The following is a 21450-nucleotide window of genomic DNA, read 5'->3' as shown; positions in this document are numbered from 1 at the left end:
AAGTCCGACCAGATGGTCGAAACGGGTTAGTTCTGCGTAGTGGATGTGTATCAGATCAACTCTAACGAAAGTCGGCTTATAGATACATCGCTTAGAGTCGATATTGGCCTGAGTGCGCTCTGGTCTGTAGATCAAACAAGTTCCCAGGCAACGAAGAAAACTCTGAAGAACTGAAAAAAATTGTTAGAAAATCCCTGAACCAAATTTTTGAAAATATTAAACTTCAAAGTTAGAGTTAACTGATATGTTTTAATGCGAATTTAATTGACAGTCTAAAATTCCGATTATAATTATTAAAAATGGCATCTGTCAACAGTAAGAAATGTCTTTGTGGATCGTATTTTGTCAAATTATTATTAAATTACTAATAACAGATTATTATACAGTTTATGAAAACAAATCAGAATTACCAAGTTAATTCTTTAATAATACCAATAACAAAGTTATTGAATAATAAGCTTGTGTTGGTAAAACAGTGCTTGATTGATCAAACACAACAACAATTTAATTTGTAATTTCAAAAAGGGCAACTGTTTAAACAAAAATTAATCGCATGGTGGCGTCCCACTCAACGAGTATAATTAGTGTAATATCATTTTATTATTGATTTTCTAATCTGAGAAAAAATAATCGCAAACAAATAATGTTATTTTTTTATTTGAATATTCTTATTCAAATTCAATAACTGCAGTTTTTCAGTTTTAACGAAAGTATCAAGCTTTAGCATCGGGAATCTGCCAAACAAACGTAATTTATTTTTGAATGCATCCATAAGTGGTCGATATGTTTTTCTAGTGGGCGTTAATACTGATCTATTATTCCGAAGCAAATTTTATGTAGGTCGTATGGAATATCAACACTTTGCAATGAAAAATACAGCAAACGCCGTCATTGATAGTGTGTTATTATTATTACTATATTATTCGGTTATTTTTATACATTGCACACAAAACTGATAATAGTTATAATCATTGCCTTAATTTACGTGTTGCATGTCATTCCATACTTTAATGCGATTTTCATGGTCGACAATTACTTCAAGATTCGACGTGCACTATTTTAAATAAAGGTGAAACAGATGTGACGTCTTTGATCGCGCCATGTGCATGCCGATAATCTCAAAATAAAAGTTCTCTTGTATTTTTCCGTTGATTAAAATAACTTTTTTTGTCATGCGCTATATCTTCCTTTAATTTTGTATATAAAATAGACCATTGATAACGATAATCTTATGAATAAGTATTTACTTACTATTAAAACATTGTACACGGTAGAACTAATAACCACCAAATTTCAAAGACCATATTCCTCTTCCTTATAATTGAAATCAACGTTTTTGTTTTTTCTCCATTCACTAAAAAATAAACGAGTCTATTGTCAACAGTACACATGCCAAGCTTTTATTTTCTAATAATAATTAAGTACAGTTTTGCAGATCGATTATAACAATGATTTAGTTAATATACAGATTCACAGTTCAGTATCATGATTTTTCTTTTGATATGATGATCAATAAACAAGTATAATAAAATGTATGTACAATATGATTTTATAAAATTATATTTTTATATCAATAATAATAATAATAGAAGAAGAAAGAAAACACATAACTAGTTCACTATGTTTTTGACACTGTACGTATTCTATTGAATTCTGATCCAATTTTCCGTAGGACGAACGACCGAATCGAAAATTGCAATGATTTGCTTCTAATCAACGACAAGATCTGAATGTTAATTTATGCAGTTGTTACAATGCCCAGGAAGTTCATGTCCTGAGCAATAAATTCTAGGACTGTGCGAACTGTCCCAAATTCCAGGGCCACATCGCGTGCAGAGCCCCGACAGCGTACAAGGGATTTCCCTCAGTTGCCTAAACTGGTGAAGCAGCCCTCTAGCTTTTCGCGCGATAACTTGACCATCCATATACATTGCTGAAATTGGAACTTACGTTATTACGTTATATATTATGGGGATGTTTTTTTTCACCTAAAGAGCTAAAATGCAACAACATCTCATCGGCCCTTAAATCTTGAGCAATAACGTCATCGGCATAAACACAGATTATAGCGAGACACAGGAACAAGTGGAAATAGTCCGTTAAATAGTTTGCCCAGCAGGCTTCCCACATGCGCAAGGCCACTGCTTCGGTAAATTCCCGTTTGAAACATCTGAAACAGTAAAAAAGTAAAGGTGATTATGATTAATAACTTATGTTGATACATATTTTGGTATCATGTCAATTTTCTAGTGTAAGGTATTGCTATAGTATGGGACAATTAAATGTTTCATGTTCGCTGCTTTGCAGTTTTAGTACTCATTTAACTTTCTTTCTAAATTCAGGAAATAGTGGATGCAAACTTTAATCTGGATAAATGCACAAGAACGTATAAAGTGTTGTCAAATTTGAATGATTTTCTCTTGTGTAATTTGTCCGTCTAGATGTTAAATTATTAGTTATGCATGGGGAGATCCGTATCAGCCTGAAAGCCGCAGTTTGGGAATAACTGGCTGCTTTGCTAGGGTCGGGTATAGCGGGAAGGATGCGGCAGGTCTTTGGATGTGGAGACATGGTGTGTATTGTACCATTTAATAATGTAAATTATCGAGGCAGATGACCGACTACCACGAAGAGCCTTAATTCCGCTCTTGTTACCCGATTCTCCCTCACGCGTTTTGCTATAATTTTTGTACACATGTCTCAGTTTGGCGGGATGTTTGAGCCATCGCAATAATAAAACGCAGATTCGTTGGTAACGCATTGTTTCACCTGCTTTGAAGGACAAGACGCCCCTCTTTATGACCAATTTATCCGATGTGAGCAGCATTATTATTAAAATCTTTTGTGTTTGCATGTTTGAGGATAAAATAAATCTTGTTTGATTAAAAAAAAACTGAATGATGCATTGTGTTAATGGGTGAGCATGTCAGCCTTCAACACCTTATTTGAAAGATCGTTTACTTATCAGGGTATCAGACTATAAAATTTATTTAGAGATAATTTAAATTTGAATAGCTTTCCTCTCACAACAAAGTCTATTGTGATTTTTTAATGAAACATCCTATTCTTTTTACACACACATAATGAACACATTTTAGACTTTCAATTGAAATTTGTTAACAATGCGAAGGTTCGCCAAAAATCTCAGTCGGGTTATTTTTAGCAATATTTTGTAGGTAAGTAACAAAGGTGTGTGCGGCAGTACCAACAAAAGAGTGGCGGCTGGTCAGAGGCGGCAGGGTCGACCACTTCGTACCAGTCATTTCAAATTAATAACCGTCGAAATTAGAAAATGAAAAGAGAAACAAAATTAGAATGCACATTGATTATGGAACAGATTAAAAAAATATTTTTTCCTGAATAACATAGATACAGAATAAAATATTTGTTGGTAAATCATGTTGCTGCTAGAAATGAAATGTTTATAAAAAATTTTTATTTCTGCAGATCTTCCTTCCCGTATAAATTACAGTCGAACAAATATGGCTTCTTGAGAGAGATATAAAATTTAATTTTGTAAATTTTATCAAGGACACGTATGTCAATTTGAGTAGGTGCAATGTAAAACTAATAATAACAGTACCGTATACCGTGAACCGCTCTTCATCAGATAAAACAAATAGTATTAAAATCTATGAAAAACTACAAATAAAGGGTTATATTGTGATGACCAGATTTGAATTAAAATTTCGCGCTAGAAAAAAACAGCGGCGCGAAATCGCATTTGAGTAATTTGAATTTTGAAAAAAAAATCAATCAAGAAAATCGTTAAATATACCAAGGACACGTTTAGTTATTGTTAGCTAGTCGGCAGCTCTCCTAAGGAATTTTCTGTTGAGAGCGTTTGTAGAGGTTGATTTGGTGCTAGAGCACGACGAGATGCGTCACTTTTGGTTTGTTTGTTGTGAGTGCAACCACGTGATGAGTTAGCTCGGTTAAGTTTAGTTGCTTTGGTAGTTAATAAAACCGAGGAAGCCTTTGTTTAACGACAATTAATCGAACCGATTGCGATGCTACAGTTTTCCTCAATAGGCGTAGCTAATTCTTTCGGCTTTCGAAGAGGAAATATGTGAATTTTCGACAGAACCTAACACGTGGTGTAAATTTATTTTTTCCACTAGTAACATTGCAATAGCTAATTATCGACTTGTCTAGAGGGCTGTAATTTAGAAAATTGTGAACCTTGGTCAATAATGTAAACGTGAAGTTGGCCACCTAATGTGACAACTGTCCACAACTGTCATAAAAAATGAGACATAACCTGAAAACGATCATTTTGGAAAATTTGCTTTTAAATTATGCCCTGGAATGATTTCCAAACCCTGAATTGATTATTCTCGGTGTAATTGAGGATAAATTGGTGAAACTAAGTTGATGAAGTTGATGGGAGTGAAAATGAAGTAGTTTACGGGAGTGAAACTGACTCATGGTTCCGATTTGGTTTGACTTGATTTGTCGTAGATGAGCTTTGGACGATTTCGGCGATTTTTTTTTTTATTGAAGATCGAGCCGTCGTTGTATCCTTTGCTACGCTGGAGGATTTCCATTCCCCGTGTCGCTTTAACGATAAAAGGTCGATATCTTTTTCAGCCAAATTTGTCGTGGTCGCGTAAGTACGACGGAATGAGCAGGGGTACATGATGGTTCACTTTACAACATTTTCCACACAAAAATTTATTAAAAACGGGAAATATGGACGAAATGAAAACAAAAGTTCTGGACCATTTCTGGATTGTCAAAAAATAATAAAATTCCAAAGCTTACTAAAATAACGTGAGTACACGTTTTTATTGATGCACTTCAGAAAAAACATTTTGAAAATTCGCAAACCTCAAATGGCTACTAGTGGAAAAAATAGTATATTAACCACGTTTGTGAACCCAATTCTAGACCTCGCGCTTTCGAGCCCTCGACGCTGCGCGTCTCAGGTTCTAATTTGCGCTCGGTCTAGAATGTCTGTCTTCACAACCTTAGTTAATAATATACTATTATTGTTTGTAAATTCACAGTTCATGTTAAGATTTTAATCGTTAACTGATTCTAACACAATTTAACAGTCGGGAGTTGTTTACATATAGCACTTGCTAGGAGATTTCATGAAATTCACTTAGTCAGGAGTCATTATTTGTTTACCAAATTATAAATAAGGTTTCTGGATGCTTATACTCAAATGTTACATTATAACACTTCTTAAATAATTGCTCACACAAGATTGTTAATAGTTCATTTACGGCAGTTAAATCAATCTCACGGTGCCCTACTCTGGAAAAAAAACCATGGAAAGTGAGGTAGAATTCATAATATCGTGAACTGAGGTACGGGGGGATTAAAAATTTCTCCCCTTAAGTAGTTATTATGATCGTATCATCACCGAGACATTTTCTCACAACGTTGAAAATTACATCACCGAGCTGGGGACAGTTCACGTATAAACTCTCAAAGCTAATGGTTTTAAGTAACCAATTACGTGGATCAAGGCATAATTTAACATCCGGTAAATTCTTTGTTTGAATCTTGATAAAGTGTGGCATTATTTAACATAATGTAAATTCTTTGTTTGAATCCTTGATAAAGTGTGGCATAATTTAACACGACGTAAATTCTTTGTTCTGGCAGCGGCCATGTTGAAAGAGTATTTTCAAACCGAACACATGTTTGAACTGTAAAATTTTATTGAACAAATTAACAACATTGTGGGTCATGGGGGACGTGCATTTTATTCCTTTGATTTAGACCACAGGATTGATGGAATTTCTGGGAGACATATTTTTGACGCATTTTTTTAACAACGCACTCGTCCGACGCCATTTTAAGCCTCAAGATTGCCTGCTATGTATTTTTGTTTATGTGTTTGTTTAGGGGAATATATAACAAAGGCCCACAATGCAGCTGAACAACTTCACTTTTAAAAATTTAACTAAATAACTCGAACGAACATAAAATATTAATCTCATGTAATTTTGTTAGCTTTGCAATTTTTCACCTCATACAATTTTTCTCTATCTCACAGTTTTAGCCTCAGTAATTTTCTTTGTTGTATAATTTAAATTGAAACTAAATTTTCATGCTCTGCATTTTCTAACCTCACGTATTTTTTTTTATCTACACAAGTTTTACTTCACACCAGATACTTTTTATTTTTATAAATCTTTGCTAGTTTTTTTCATGGAAATATTTTGATTAATGCTTCCATTATATAACTGTCTGATGTCCAGATCTTAATCTCAGATAAGAATTCTTTGCTGTTTAAAATTTCACGAGAGTGAATGGCGAATTTAAATGTTGTTTATTGCTCTTTTTGAAACTTTGACACTTGTTCAGTTGTAGTTTAATATCAGACCCACAGAAAGTGAACATTTAAAATGGAATTGAGGTAAATAACACAGAAACACGTGGCACAAGCGGAGTACGCGGTTCCTTGTCGAGCTGGCGTTCGCGCCGTCTGCACAAAAGACCCAGAGCTAGAACAGAAGTCAGGGGAGCGGTCGGGATGACGTGACGCTGTCAACTTATTTATAGCTGTGATTTCCAACCACCAGTTTGCGACCGTAACGGCTTGTTAGCGCGGCACCTTTCTTCATTAGATAGAGGGGTACTGGGCGGCATGTACTTGCCGATAGGATAGAATAGAATGACCGTCGTGGGTGGGAGAATAGCCTCAACCAGGAGCTCCAAACTTCACTCGTGCTACAACGCCGCCTATGGATAATTTTCGCTGTGCTCTAGAATGAAATTGATATACTTCGATCGTCAACACTCTTATAGCGCTCTGGTGCCGCTGCCACTGCACAGTTTTTTATTAAAATTTTGTTGTCTTGTTGATTGACAGATTTTTTTTCTTTGTTTTGTTAAATTTGTGTACGAAATAATACGTCTCCCGTTTACATCTATTTGTCTGTCTGCCGCCTGTCGTCTGTCCGCTGTATGTGTTAATTTTTATTAGACAGATAATTTCCGAAACTACTGGACCGATTGTTGTCAAATTTTAGTTGATATGTAGAACAAAATAATATACTCCTGTACTCTTCCTTTATGAATTGTTTTTATTTATTATTATAACAATTTTTATTGTTTAAACCTTCTTCTTCACGAAACGATAAACCCCATTTTTTTATTATTGGTATTATACTGCACGTGTTGGAGTTAACATGCGTGTTTTTGCTGAAATGTTGAACTGAATATTTTCCTAGAAACACAGGAATAGCCTTCCTTTTTAGTAACGCATTCATATATTTAGATCAATTATTGTTAATTGAGCCTCAGTTTCGTTCTACCAAATATAAACAAGTCAACAGAGTGTGCGTTCGAATCAAAGGCAGTAAACACTTGAAACATACGAACCGAGTATTTGTTTAAAAAATAAATACATATCTTTAGCAATGTTATATTCACTTATAATATTATTGCCCCGTCTGTACTATTTATTCGAAAAATGCAAAAATCCTATTTTGTAACGACTTACTGGGTTTTTTTTATGTCATTTGCTTTCTTAAATACTTTCAGATAACTGTAACCTAGGCATTAGCTTTTAACTAAATAAGTTGTGCTAGCATACACTTTACATTTCAGAATTTTCAACAAAGTTCAGATTCTTTGAGAGTAATACTTTTCAGGGACGTCTACTTTTCTACTTTTTAAGCTACAAAAAAGAACACAATACGTACAACAAAATCCAGCGATGACAAAAAAGCAGTTCTGTAGCATCCCTATGCTTCTCTAAATGTTCATAAAAACGAGGCACCATCAGCTTAACCAACTCTCTCAAATACCTTAACGACCTATCCATATCTCTATCCGTAGGCGTTGCAACAAAAACAGCCCTTTGCATCAATCCCACAAAGCACCAAAACGCAGCCACTTCGTCTTTGAGTTCGCAAAGAACAGGTGCCAATAAATCACTCATACCTTGCGTATAGCCCAACCCTGGATTATATACAGCGTAATTTAGTAAAATATTTTTCATAACATCTAAATTGGGATTGTCATCGCCCGCAAAAAAGGGGTTGCCTCTGTCAGTTCTTACGACATCTTTTTCTATAACACTTTGTACTTTCCTGCGGAACTGGTTGAGCTGAGTGCCGGAGAGATCGAGACGACGTCTTGTGATCTCATCATATTCCTTTGTAGAGTACAGTTTTAGTAAAAGTTTACATTTGAGAAGATTTTACTTACTTGACGTCTTATTTCGGCAATTTGGCTGCGTTCCGTGTAAGTGCTTTGGTAAGGGTACACGTGTAGAAGAAAAGGCCACACTTCTTTGCGAAGATTACGTTCCATTCCAGAAAAGAAAATCGATTTTCGTAGGGTGAGATCATCTTCAAGGTGGCCTACGTCATTGAATAAACTTCTGAAGATGTCTTCTGTTAGTTTAGGTACTTGGCCTTCTTCTGGGTGGAGTTCCAAGTCGGATACTTCTGGTCGACAGACCATGAAGTGACGATAAGGAAGATTCTCTTCATAACCTGCAAATTTAAACATTACTTGTGTAGTGTTTGTTACATGTTTTTTGGATTTGGTTATTTGTAAAAACACTCATTTAAGTATTACCTTTGGCATGCTTGATGTTGTGTAACAAAGAATGCCACTGATGTAAAACTTGAGCCAAATGGTCCAACCCTCCATGATGAAAGTGTAAAATTTTATATTGAGATTCTCTGGATGCTACAACAAGCTGCCCACAAGTACAGTTACTATCATTAAAAAATAATCGTAGAGATCTCATCTGACTTAAGTCAACACTAAATCTTCTACATTTATGCGGCTGTTTTGTTGGCAATACTGGTGAACAATTGTTGCTTTCAGGAAACATCAAATTGTGCTTTTGTGCTAGGAACTCCGGTGTTGTTATCCAATTTAATTGACTGTCATTTGAAGTCACGCTCTCTGATCTCGAAAAGTCAAATTTTTCAGTCGGATCTTTAACACTATCGGGTGTAGTAACTATTTCTATGTCAGGATTAGCAATATCAACATTGATATTGATGATAGTGCCTTGTTTGTCACTGTCTTCGGAACTTAGAGAGTCCGTAGTGCTATCGCAGTTTAAAAAAGGGTTAGTACTTTTCAATTCAATACTGGCGGGACGCTCTGTAACGTTTAAATTAAGCGATTTTAGAAACTGGAAATGCATTTTTTACCTGGAATACTTCCGTTAGAATCGTTAGAGTTAAGACTTTCCATGCTGGTTTGCTTGTTGTGGTTGTAAGAGTTCTGCAATGCACTTGGGCATTTTGTAAGAGCCGAATTAGGTATCCAAGTAAGAAAAAGGGTGGGTCTTCTGCTCTCGTTGTATTGATCAACGAAGACTTTGGATGTGATGGTAAGATAGCCGGGATGATGAAGTATGTCGGTGTCTTGGCGCACCATTGCTGGCGGATGTACGCAGACATTATTTTTGCAAAAAAGAACTTCATTATCTTCGTATTGAGCGTCTTTTGAGAAGTGATCTTCAACGCCCAGGATGTAAGTCGACGCACGTCGAATTATGTCTACCAGAGGCATTTTCAAATCTGTAAAAGAAATTAGTTACTTATTTTAATCATTGTTTAAAAATTTTCCATGTGCATAATTATAAAACAAAGTTTAGCACGAAAGTTCAGCCCCATTTCAAGAACAATGTCTCCAAACATTTTGAAAAAAAAACTATAGTACTTGCATAAATATAAAATTAAAATTAACGCCGAATGTCATTGAGTTTTGTCTACTTTTGGGACAAACAGAATAAGAAAATAAATGTTTTTAATGTCCAGTAACTCATAATAAAATTAATGCAATAATTTTGCTCTTAAAATCCCAGTCTATAATACCGCGTTTCAAGGATATTTTGCTAACAATTTATTTAATGTTGTTGATGATGACGTTATCGAATTCTGGGAGGAGTAAACAGATGTTGATTTTTATATGTACAATGTAGCACAAACCAGCACTTTAATGTGTTTTTAAAATTTCTAAGAAGTCAGATAAACTACTCTCATGTTTTATAGACGTTTTATTACTCTAAAGTACGAGAAAATTGGACTGCGTTTTGTTGTTAAATTTTATATGGAAATGGCATACGTCTCCTGACTGAAATAGGAACACTCACTAGAAACATACGCATATCCTTGCTCCTCCTCCTGATTTTCCCGAAAGTGATATTAGTAATATTACAATTGAAGTAAGTTATTCAGGCTCACCTCATTTCATATTATTATTACCACTATACTGTGTGTCTAACTCAGTTAACACAAATGTTTGCAATTACGTATGCAGGGTGAGTCAAAAACAGCCATATTTGGAACCTCCAAACATTTGCGTAACGTTCTGTCAATGCGGGTAGAATCGAGCCTCCGTTTCCTAATATGTGTGGAGAAGTGTGAACACTTCGCGCCAGATCAAATATAGACAAGTCAACAGAGTGTGTTTTCGGAACATAATGCGTTCGAATCAAACACAGTGGCGGAGTATGAGCGACCAAAGTATGATTAAAAACAATTTTTTCTGCAAGAATTTGTACAAAATACAAACAATCAGTTTTTTACTTTAAGGGCGTAAGTTATTTTATTAAAATGTCCAATCACCGAAATCTGATGAGAACATACCACGACAGACTGGCGTCACAATTCTGAAAGCGAGGGAAGTAGTGGCTAAACAGCTTAACTTCCTTATGAGTTTTTTGTTTGTAAAAGTATAGTACTGAAATTGAGAACGTTTGCATATTATTTAATAAAAAAAATGTGTATGTTGACAGTACTATTGACTATATGTTTTATTTAATAGGACCTAAAAATTTTGTATGCAAAAATCGTAGGGACATACCCACTACTTTCTACGTTTCCAAAAAAGATTTATGAATGTTAGAAATCTCACACGTCAGTAACGTACATAAAAGCAAAAAACAATGTGACTATTTACGGATTCTAGCAACAAAGTTGAATTAACAAACAGCATGCGATAAAAAAGCGAATTTGATGTGAACCAGAATAACCAGAACATTTAACTAATCATTTTTGGTCAGTAGATGTCGATATCGTTTCGAATTTCTCGAAAAAAGTTCTGTTGTTACTCAATTCTGTTGCCCATTATTTTCGGCACTGACAAATGACCTGTCAGCTGTGTGCAGTCGTGCAAATGGTTCCACCTGTAAAAATTGATCTTACAGTCAACTCTACTTCGTTTTATTTTCAGAAAATACAATCTGCTAATTTGTTAGATAATAATTGTAGAAGAATTATTGACCTAAATTCATGAAACTACGTTTCCAAAGGAATCTCAGTTTTACTTTTTATCCGAAATATTAAACATAGTAATCATAATTTTGACAAAAACATCATGTAGTTTACAACAAAATTTTACTTAAGTGATGTAAAACAGTTCAAAATGTAGCCCACGATTTCATTCACATGCACCACTCCTGTCCCAATATAAAATTTTCAACCGCAATAAAGTAAAGTCTGGTAAGATATTGTTACGATTGACGGACGAATAATAAATCGGGCGTTGGTAAAACTCAAAAATTTATTTCTTCAGGTCGAATTACAACACTATCTATTGCAACGAATATGTACAGAAATTATTCCGGCGCTCTCGACTGTCTTCACTGGATGAATGAATCCATTACCTACGGTCGCCTCTATTTAAACCCATAGTCTCTGATCGAGATCCTTCACGAACATCCATCGCGACTCCGCTTCGAGACTCCCCTGGACGCCGCTTCGAGACGCTCCAGACCTGTCTTTATGCGCCCGCCTCTCGGCCGTCAACAGCGATGATTCACCCATCAGCGCCGTGCGTACGTCCAGAAGGCTCTCGACCGCCGTAGGCGTCGTACTGGGGCGGCGTAAGGGTGTATTTCGTAACACTGCCCCCCTCTTCAAATCCGATCGTCCCGATCGGAAGCGTCTTCGTTGTTTCCTTCGTACCGTTTTAGTCGATCGAGATGAACGATCTTCATCTTCGTCTTTGGTCCACGTTGGATCCGATAAACTACGTCATTTATTCTAGTGACGATAGTGTATGGACCTTCCCAGTCAGGAGCCAGTTTTGGGCAACGTCCCTTCTTCCGTCGGGGGTTATACAGCCACACTAAGTCATCTTCCTGGAATCCGCCACAGTTGGCCTTCACATCATAACGGGTCTTCATTCGGTCACTGGCAATCTTGATCCGGCCCCTCACTAGTTCATGTACGTTGACCAACTTCTCTTTCAGTTCGTCCACGTAGTCACGTACTTCCATCGGTTCTTCGGATGGCAATCCAAAGACTAGGTCACAGGGCAGCCGCAGTTCCTTCCCAAATACAACGTGAGCAGGTGTTTGGCCCGTGGTGTCGTGGATAGCTGCGCGGTAGGCCAGCAGGAATAGTGGAAGGTGCTGGTCCCAATCCCTTTGGTGCTCTTCTACCACTTTCGAAAGGTGTTGCTCCATAGTCCGATTGAACCTTTCCACCATGCCGTCGGACTGTGGGTGTAGTGGCGTTGTCCTTGTCTTACGTATTCCCAGTAGCTGCATCACTCTTTGGAAGACGTTGGATTCGAAATTGCGTCCCTGGTCTGAGTGAAGTTCCAAGGGGACGCCAAACCTACTGATCCAATTGTCAACCAGTACTTTCGCGACCGTGACGGCTTCCTGATTTGGAATGGCATAGGCATCTGGCCACTTGCTGAAGTAGTCGCTAGCCACCAGGATAAACTTGTTGCCGTCGTTTGTTACAGGGAACGGACCGGCCACATCGATGGCGATTCTTTCGAAAGGTGCCCCAACATTATATTTCTTCATCTTTCCCCTCGCCCTGGTATGAGGACCTTGGCTGGCCGCACACGTCGTACACTTGCGACACCAACTTTCGACATCGTCACGATGACCTACCCAATAAAACCTCTCCCGGATTTTCGACAAAGTTTTGTTCACTCCGAAGTGGGCTCCAGATGTTCCGGCATGAACTTCCTCTAAGACCTTGGAAACCTTTACCTTGGGGAGGACCAGCATCGTCTTAGAGGTACGCCCATCAGGACTCTCCCACTTTCGCTTCAAGAGCCCATTTTCCATGACCAAGGAATCCCATTGGGCCCATAATGCCTTCAAACTGGGGGATTGGTCGGACAATTCTGCCCAGTCGGGTCGTTCGACTCCTTCCTCCTTCCACTTTAGTATTGGTCCGATTATGTCGTCTGCTTCTTGCTCACGCTTTAACCGCGCCGTTGTCCATTCTTCATCTTGCTCAAAAATCGTCCGACGAACGGGCAGGTTCCCTTCTTCCGCGTCGATCCTGTCGCAGTGCTTGCACTCTCCACACGGACGCCTTGACAAAGCGTCAGCGTTGTTGTGAAGTCGACCCGCTCGGTGTTTGATCCTAAAGTGGTACTGCTGTAGTCGTTCCAGCCAACGCGCTACTTGGCCCTCGGGATTCTTTATCTGCAGTAGCCACGAGAGGGCAGCGTGGTCGGTCCTGATCAGAAACTCCTGTCCGTATAGATACTTGTGGAAGTGGTTGACGGCTTTGACAATGGCTAGCAGTTCCTTCCTTGTGGCACAGTAATTTCTCTCTGGTTTGGAATGTAATTTACTAAAATATTCGATAACCCTTTCCTCCCCATCTTGTATCTGCGACAATACGGCCCCAACTCCCGAGTTACTCGCATCGGTATCGAGGACGAACCTTCCTTTGTCCCTGGGGTAAGCCAAAATGGGGCTGGTGCACAAAGCCGTCTTCAGTCTCTTAAAGGCCATCTCACATGTACTGCTCCACTTGAAAGTCGCCTTCTGCTCCGTCAGTTGGTGTAACGGTGCTGCGATGTCGGCATACCCTTCTACAAATCGTCGGTAATATGTGCAGAGTCCCAAGAAGCTTCGTAGTTCATGCTTGTCTCTTGGTATGGGCCAATCCCGGATAGCAAGAACTTTCGTCGGGTTGGTTTCTATTCCTTTCTCCGACACGATATGGCCCAGGAATTCGACTCTTTTCTGGAAGAGCGAGCATTTCTTGGGATTTAGTTTCAAACGAGCCTTTTCCATTCGTTCTAGCACCTCCTCGAGATTCTTCAGATGGTCGTCAAACGTTTTGCCCATAATCATGACGTCGTCGAGGTATACCAGGCAGGTCTTCCATGTCAGTCCTTTTAGCACCATCTCCATCAGCCGCTCGAATGTTGCTGGCGCATTACATAACCCGAAGGGCATAACGGTGAAGTGATAGAGGCCACTTCCGGTGGAGAACGCAGTCTTTTCTTTGTCGTCCGGGTGCAAGCCTACTTGCCAGTAGCCACTCTTCAAGTCCAAGGTCGAAAACCACGCCGAGCCGGATAAGGTCGTCAAGGTATCGTCTATTCGAGGAAGGGGGTAACTGTCTTTCTTCGTGACGTCGTTCAGTTTCCTGTAATCGACGCAAAATCGGGTAGTCCCGTCCTTCTTGGTAACCAAGACTACTGGAGATGACCACGCGCTGTTGGATTCTTCAATTACCCCATCTCTCAACATGTTGTCCACGAGTCTTGTAGCTTCTTCTTGTTTGGCTAGGGGTAGTCTTCGAGGAGCCTGACGGATCGGTTGCGTGTCACCAGTGTTTATTCGGTGTTCTACGATGTTGGTCTTCCCGAATGGTTCCTCCTCTGAGGCGAAGACATTACGGTGCCTACGAATGAGTCCTTTGGCCAGTTTTCTCTCACGAGCAGACAGCTGGTCCCAGTTGACCTCCAAGCCTTTGGTATCCCCTTCCTTAGACTCATTCTCAACGTCTTCTTCCTCGCAGTTCAATACTCGGGCGACTGGCTCACACATTCCGATAATCTCCCCTTTTCTAATATTGACTGCATTGGGAAACACGTTTGCCACACGTAAGGGTATGTCACGATCGGTTTTGACTAGGGTGCTCGCGATCAGGAGCTTGTGGGTCGAGTCATGTGCCGGCTGCACCATCCCCAAACTGTATCCGGGGTTCGTCTCTACTCTGGCGGGGACGATGACTTCTGCATTACCATCTACCTTCGTTGTCTGACAGACCACTAGTCTGACTGTTGCAGCTTCCACATTCGGACGTCCCAACACAAATTCTTCGGCTCCGAAACGCAGAATTTTCTGTTCTGGGTCGATCATTAAACCATACCGGCTGATTAGGTCCATACCCAGAATGAAATCGTCAGCGATTTCCGCCACCAGAACTTCATGCCTTATTCGGAGTCGACCGAGCTCTACATTCACCACCGCTGTACCCAGAACCGGTGTTGTTTCTCCTGTCACCGTCTTTACATTCGTGGCGGTATATACTGATTTAATTTGGCAATTTTGTAACCTGGATCTGCGTGCAAGGGACACTTCGGCTCCTGTGTCGATGATGATCTTCGATTCCCGTCCATTGATTTTTCCGCTGATTGTCGGACTGTCGACGCTCCCCGCGATACTTCTAACCATTACAGTTGTTGGGGCTTCTCTTTTAGCAGCCAGTACGCGCCCCGAGATACCGACTGCCTTTAGTTTTCCTGCTCCTGATGTAGAGGAGGTCGCGGCTGCGATCTCCTCATCGGCGCTGGCGATCTAACACGGCAATCCCTCCTAACATGCCCTTGACGCCCACACCTGTAACATTCTAGGCGCCCTCCATGTTGTCTAGAACTGCCCGTCTTGATTTCGGCAATTATTTCGCGGGCGAGTTTCTCAAAGTTCTCGCTCATTTTGTCGAGACTCTCTTGAATAGGGTTTACTTCGCCCTCAACCCCAATGCCTCGTATCTTAACGTTGGAACGAGGTGAGCTGTTGTATGCGGCGTCCACTTCTAACGCTCGAATCAGCGCCTCGGATGGTTTCTTGAACCCGGAGATTTGCAGGACTCTTCTTACCTCACTATCTCTTACGCCGTTTACGAAGGTTTCTGCTGCCAGTCTGTCTTGGAAGTCTTGCGGAGCTTCAGGATAGGCGAGGTGTACCAAACGTTTAACATCAGCCGCAAACTCCTGAAGAGATTCACTACTCTTCTGAATCCTAGATTTAAGCTGCGCTACGAAAACTTGCCGGAGGTGTTCATCTCCAAATCTGAGTTCGAGGGCGGTCGTCAAAGCGGTATAGTCCTTCTGGTTCTCTTCTGATAATGTCTGTAGAATCTCCAGGGCCGCACCTCGTAGTGCTACTACCAAAGCGGTCGCTTTCTGTTGGTCATTCCAGCTATTCGACAAGGCCGCAGCTTCAAATTGCTTCTTATAAGTAGTCCACGACGTCTGCCCATCGAAAATAGGGGGTTGAACTCTCACCGGACTGAATTCTGCAGGGGTCGCAATTGTAGGTCGTGGTGTTTGCAACCTTTCTTCGAGCTCCTTGATCTTGTTTTCCATTTCATTTCTCACCTCGTCCACTTCATTTCGCACGACTTGGAGGATTTCGCTTCGGCTGTTCAAAAGTGTAGTTTGCATAGCTTTTAAATTTTCTTCCATTATTCTTTGATTTTCTTCCATTATTCTGCGATCTTCTTTTCTATTTTCTTCCATTATTCTTCGATCTTCTTTTCTACTTTCTTCCATTATTCTTTGATTTTCTTCCATTATTCTGCGATCTTCTTTTCTATTTTCTTCCATTATTCTTCGATCTTCTTTTCTACTTTCTTCCATTATTCTTTGATTTTCGCTCAACATTTTCATCATTTTTGTCAGTTGTTCCTCCATGTTGGCTGTTTGCGCTCTTGTGGTAGTCGGCATAAAATTTTCTTCTAGAAACTTCTAGAGCCTTGACAGATGTCAATTCTCGAAGCCAATGTCAGGTGATGAAAGTCTAATTCCGTTATTCCACTCTTACCGCGGGAGAGAATTTTCTCGAAAGTTCACTTTGTTCCGGTCTCCCCTAGTAGCACCAACCAAATTCGAATCCCGATTTATTTCACAATTAATCCCACTTCTGACACCAGTGTTACGATTGACGGACGAATAATAAATCGGGCGTTGGTAAAACTCAAAAATTTATTTCTTCAGGTCGAATTACAACACTATCTATTGCAACGAATATGTACAGAAATTATTCCGGCGCTCTCGACTGTCTTCACTGGATGAATGAATCCATTACCTACGGTCGCCTCTATTTAAACCCATAGTCTCTGATCGAGATCCTTCACGAACATCCATCGCGACTCCGCTTCGAGACTCCCCTGGACGCCGCTTCGAGACGCTCCAGACCTGTCTTTATGCGCCCGCCTCTCGGCCGTCAACAGCGATGATTCACCCATCAGCGCCGTGCGTACGTCCAGAAGGCTCTCGACCGCCGTAGGCGTCGTACTGGGGCGGCGTAAGGGTGTATTTCGTAACAATATATTCTGTGGTAAACTATGTATTGCTTCGATTGTGTTCCACAAAAAAGGGGTAATATCTGAACTTCTGGAAGGCCAAGGGTTAGAAGAGCCTCTCCCATCCAACTGTTAGGGAAAGCCTGATAACGGCCATCCCGCACCCTTCGACGATAATTTGCAGGATAACATAAATTTTGTCATATTTCCAAATTAACTTTCTCGGGTAGCAACGGTAAGTTAAAATCATATCAATTGTTTCATTATTGGAATATATAATTTATTAGTTTCTGAAAATCACCGACATTCAAAAGTTGGCACACGTGAAAAATATCTCTACAAAACCTCCGAAAATGTCTTTTGGGTTGCATCTTCGCCTTGGTTAAGTTCATTATTACTTGCATTGAAAAGGTATAGGTTTTCATTTGTGTATAGTTTGACTTATCTGACACTCTTTTTCGGTTCTACATTGGCAAAACATCTGGAAACAGTATTTATGAACAGACGTTTCATTTATGGTGGATGCGCCGGACTAATCGATAGTAAAAATTTGTTTTTGTAAACAGAAGTTATTCGACTTCTCAAACAATAAATGGTTCGTGTTTAATATGTTCATAAAAATCGATAAACAACCCTGAATAAATAACTCGGGGTCCACATTCTTTTTATTTGGCAATAAATTTAATTTTAGTATTGTGGAGACTACATTTTTAAGAATGTAATTTAAATTTACGCAAAGAACTACTTATACCAAATAATAACTTGGGCAACACGGAAGTATTAGCCACAATTAGCAACGTTGTTGTTGAAGGGTAAGATATATTTTACAAAAACCGAAAAGTAATGGTAAAATATGAGAATTTCACGTATAAACAGAACTTCGACGTTCGTTCTTACTTGGTTATCTCAAATTTAATTGATTGTTTAAAAAACATTAATAAAATAGGAAGGGAAAAAGAGAGAGAATGAATTATTTTTTCAATAGTCAGAGAAAATATGACATTCCACCATTTCGAGTTTAGTAACAAAAAACAAATGTGGGCTAGACACATATGTCATACGGAATATCTTACCATAAATTTATAGTACTAGTCAAAAGTTGTATAATGTTTCAGACATAACAGAAATAACAAAATTTATTTTTACTCAGGTACTTACGTCAAATTTCAATTCATTAGCCGTGGCTGTTCAGAAGTTCTATAAACATCAAATTTTTGACAGTCATTATCACTATGTTTTTGAAATCTTCTAAACACTCACTCTGAGTAAAAATATTCTAGTTCTATAAGTTAATAGCGTAGCTGTTGAAATACGTCGTCAGTATCAGTGTTTAATTTGGCACATACATACACTGTAAATAGTTTAAATTAATTTTCAGAAGTCAACAGCAAAATCTGAAGAATAGTGTAATATTTAATTTATACTTATGTGTTTGCACAATATGTAGATTTTTGATGTCTAAAATTGTAAAGGATATTATCTTAAGATTGAAGTTCTTGGTTCTTGAATAAATCTCAATCAAAGATTTTCAGTAGGATGCAAGACTTTTTTATTTTTCAAGCCTCAAGAAGGGTCAGAAAATAAATAAGTAAAATGACATTCCAGTGAGAATTCTTTATTAAAGATATGACATTAAATACTTGAATTCTTGAAACTGAAAATATTATTTTTTGACCTTTACGAACGTTGGCAGCATAATATTAACATTTTACAAATCATATTATAAAGGAAGCAAAGGTGAAATGTAACATATTCATTCAAAATTATCAAGCATACCTGTCTCTGAAACCGCGATATTTCCGGCAGTATGCGTTGTGCAATAATAACCACAAACTGATAATCCGAAATGTATACATCCGTTACACTACAATCATACAATAATCTACATATATTAAATAAAAAAATAATAAGCTGACAACATTTTATCATATTATTTACGCAAAATAATAAGTACAGTTTATGTTCGTATATATTTTCCTAAATTATATACTTGTTTATGAAGCCCCATTTCACAAATCATATCAACAATATTTGTTCAAATTTTATTAAAATCAATTAAACCGAAGAAACTTTTGGACGCGAACCTATTTTTCGTAAATCAGAAAAATATACACAGTTATTTAAAAACTACACTCCAATAAATCTGAATGAAAATAAGTAATCAATACTTTCATAAAACTGCTTTCATAATATTCTACTACCCACCAAATATACAGCGATAAAATACACTCAACAATGGAACTGTTGATAAATTGGAGCGAAATTAATACACAACTTATCTTTAACTAATAAGTCACTATTTCTTACCGTTTATGATGCCTGCACCACATTAGCACACCAAGCCATCGTTTTAACCACTGCTTCAGTCACTATTTAATCAACAGAACGCGTATTATGAAGGAATATTTGACCCGATGGCACCATGTTGAACGTTATGCCGCCCCCATGCCCTACTGTTATTATTGATCCAAATATCTCAAACCATGGACGTGCTTGTAGCACAAATTGCGCGTCGGTGTGAAAAATTATCTAGCAATATTATCATTTATCAGTAAAGTGGGTATATACAAATTAGGTAGAAGTGTGTTATCGGTAATGTGTTGTACCGTGTCATTTCCTCTGACCGTATTTTAAGTAAAAAGAGGTTTTTGGCGCGTTCTGTTACAGAAAACTGTAACGTGGCGGCGCTTGTTTTAAACACACACTGTAAAAGTAATCAAAATCAGCTGTCTATTCACTTGCGCTAAGTTTCTTCGACTATAACACACAATTATTAGATTCAAACTAATGATGGAATCAGTTTTTTGAAGGTAGTGATAAAAACTTCGAATTAATAATTTAGACTTTCAAAGAAGTTCAGTAATTGATTTCTGTTAAATTTGTTAATTTATAATAACAAATTATCTAATTCAAATTTCTCAAATGTCTTTTTATACCAAGTAAATAACGAAGTTCAAGGTATACTTGGTTATTCTTCCAGTTAATCATTATTGCAACGGTAAGCTTTATTATTTTGGTGTTGTATGAGCATGAAAATCCAAGAAAACACGAAAGCAGACATTCTTCAATATTCTAATACTTTTCTCAGTCGGGAAGGAGGAATGTAGGATGTAAAAAGTGTCGTGTAAAATTTTGTAAGCACTGACATAACTTCACACTTTACTTCCCCAAGTGGATTCTATTTGCGACATCGCAAAATTCCTACTGTGAGTTGTAGTGTGAAATCGTTGCCACACAGAATTCCTCGTGAAAATGAAGTTGATAAATTATTATCTTTATAGTGTGGTAGAACTCTGTCTATTCCAAGTTAACAAAAATACATTTGTAATTTACGAAACTTTAACAAATGAATGTTTCATCTGTATTCAGCAATGCAACAAAGTGTTTCGTAATTTTGTGCGGCTTAAATTCATTCGAAACGTGTGGCTTTCCTTGTGGTATAGTCGGCGCAGTTCAAAAAGAATTTTCATTTGTCGTTTGTTGAGATCAGTGATCGGATTCGCGGAATTGATCCATAGGCGTACCAACGTACAGTAGCGGATATCAAGGTCAAGCGTTTTTATTACTTTTTTAATAGCCTGTGTATATTTTTTATTCGATCTTGTAGAGTAATTCTTTCTAAAAACGAAAAAAATAGCTATTATAGTTATACATTAAAAAATCATCAGCAATTTAAATACTTAATTAAATTAAATTTCGTTACCGAAAATGAACCATAAGAATGATCAAGTGTACCTTGATTATTTGTCAATAATTCAATATTGTATTGAATGTAATGTAACGATGGGTGTCAAAAGCTGTCAACAATGTCGAGGAGAGAAGAAAGGCAATTTTGAACTACTTCGATAGATGTTTCCTTCTTTTTTCCTTATTTTTTTTTGACTAAAATGTCTTATTCATTTATATTTTAAAAACAAGTCTACAAATATAAACAAAAAAGTATACAGTGCAATTTAAAAATCAAAGCTGACTACTGTCTGTCAAAAACTAAGCGTCTTTTTTTAGTAAATCACAATGAAGTATTTTTGAAACAAGTTCATTTGATCTATCATTCGTCCGAATCTGGTAAAAAATAAGCAACATACAGCGTCAAAGGTTTTTTGTCACACTGTATATCATTGCGCATAACTAATTAAAAAAGTTACCTTATTTGTATTGAACTTCCCTATCCTCGGAAACACAACAAACAGCAGATTGAATTGTTACAATTTTCAGA

The 21450-nt window shown here is 38.0% G+C and overlaps 1 protein-coding gene across 1 annotated transcript; it reads right to left on the bottom strand.

Moving 5' to 3' along the window:
- Positions 1-1374: 1374 nt before the first annotated feature.
- Positions 1375-19766, bottom strand: LOC135123669 (TBC1 domain family member 16). Its single transcript, XM_064048517.1, has 7 exons — positions 19542-19766; positions 9138-9509; positions 8548-9087; positions 8173-8462; positions 7665-8119; positions 1989-2170; positions 1375-1933 (listed from the first exon to the last, which is right to left on the bottom strand). The coding sequence occupies exons 2-7, from the start codon at positions 9499-9501 to the stop codon at positions 1734-1736; spliced, it is 2031 nt and encodes a 676-aa protein (XP_063904587.1). The 5' UTR covers positions 9502-9509; positions 19542-19766; the 3' UTR covers positions 1375-1733.
- Positions 19767-21450: the final 1684 nt, after the last annotated feature.

Source organism: Zophobas morio, unplaced genomic scaffold (assembly GCF_036711695.1).
Source record: "Zophobas morio isolate AGI-343-1 ecotype UQ-CSIRO unplaced genomic scaffold, CSIRO_AGI_Zmor_V1 ptg000006l, whole genome shotgun sequence".
Taxonomy (NCBI): Eukaryota; Metazoa; Arthropoda; class Insecta; order Coleoptera; family Tenebrionidae; genus Zophobas; species Zophobas morio.
The sequence above is the reverse complement of the archived record's forward strand: the minus strand, read 5'-3'. Positions and strand labels throughout refer to the sequence as shown.

Coding starts and splice junctions, on each gene's coding strand:
- LOC135123669 (XM_064048517.1), bottom strand. CDS start 9,501: ATGCCTCTGGTAGACATAATTCGACGTGCGTCGACTTACATCCTGGGC. Junction 2,171..7,664: donor TGTCATCGCTGGATTTTGTT/GTACGTATTGTG, acceptor TTACTGTTTCAG/ATGTTTCAAACGGGAATTTA. Junction 1,934..1,988: donor GTTGCATTTTAGCTCTTTAG/GTGAAAAAAAAC, acceptor TTCCAATTTCAG/CAATGTATATGGATGGTCAA.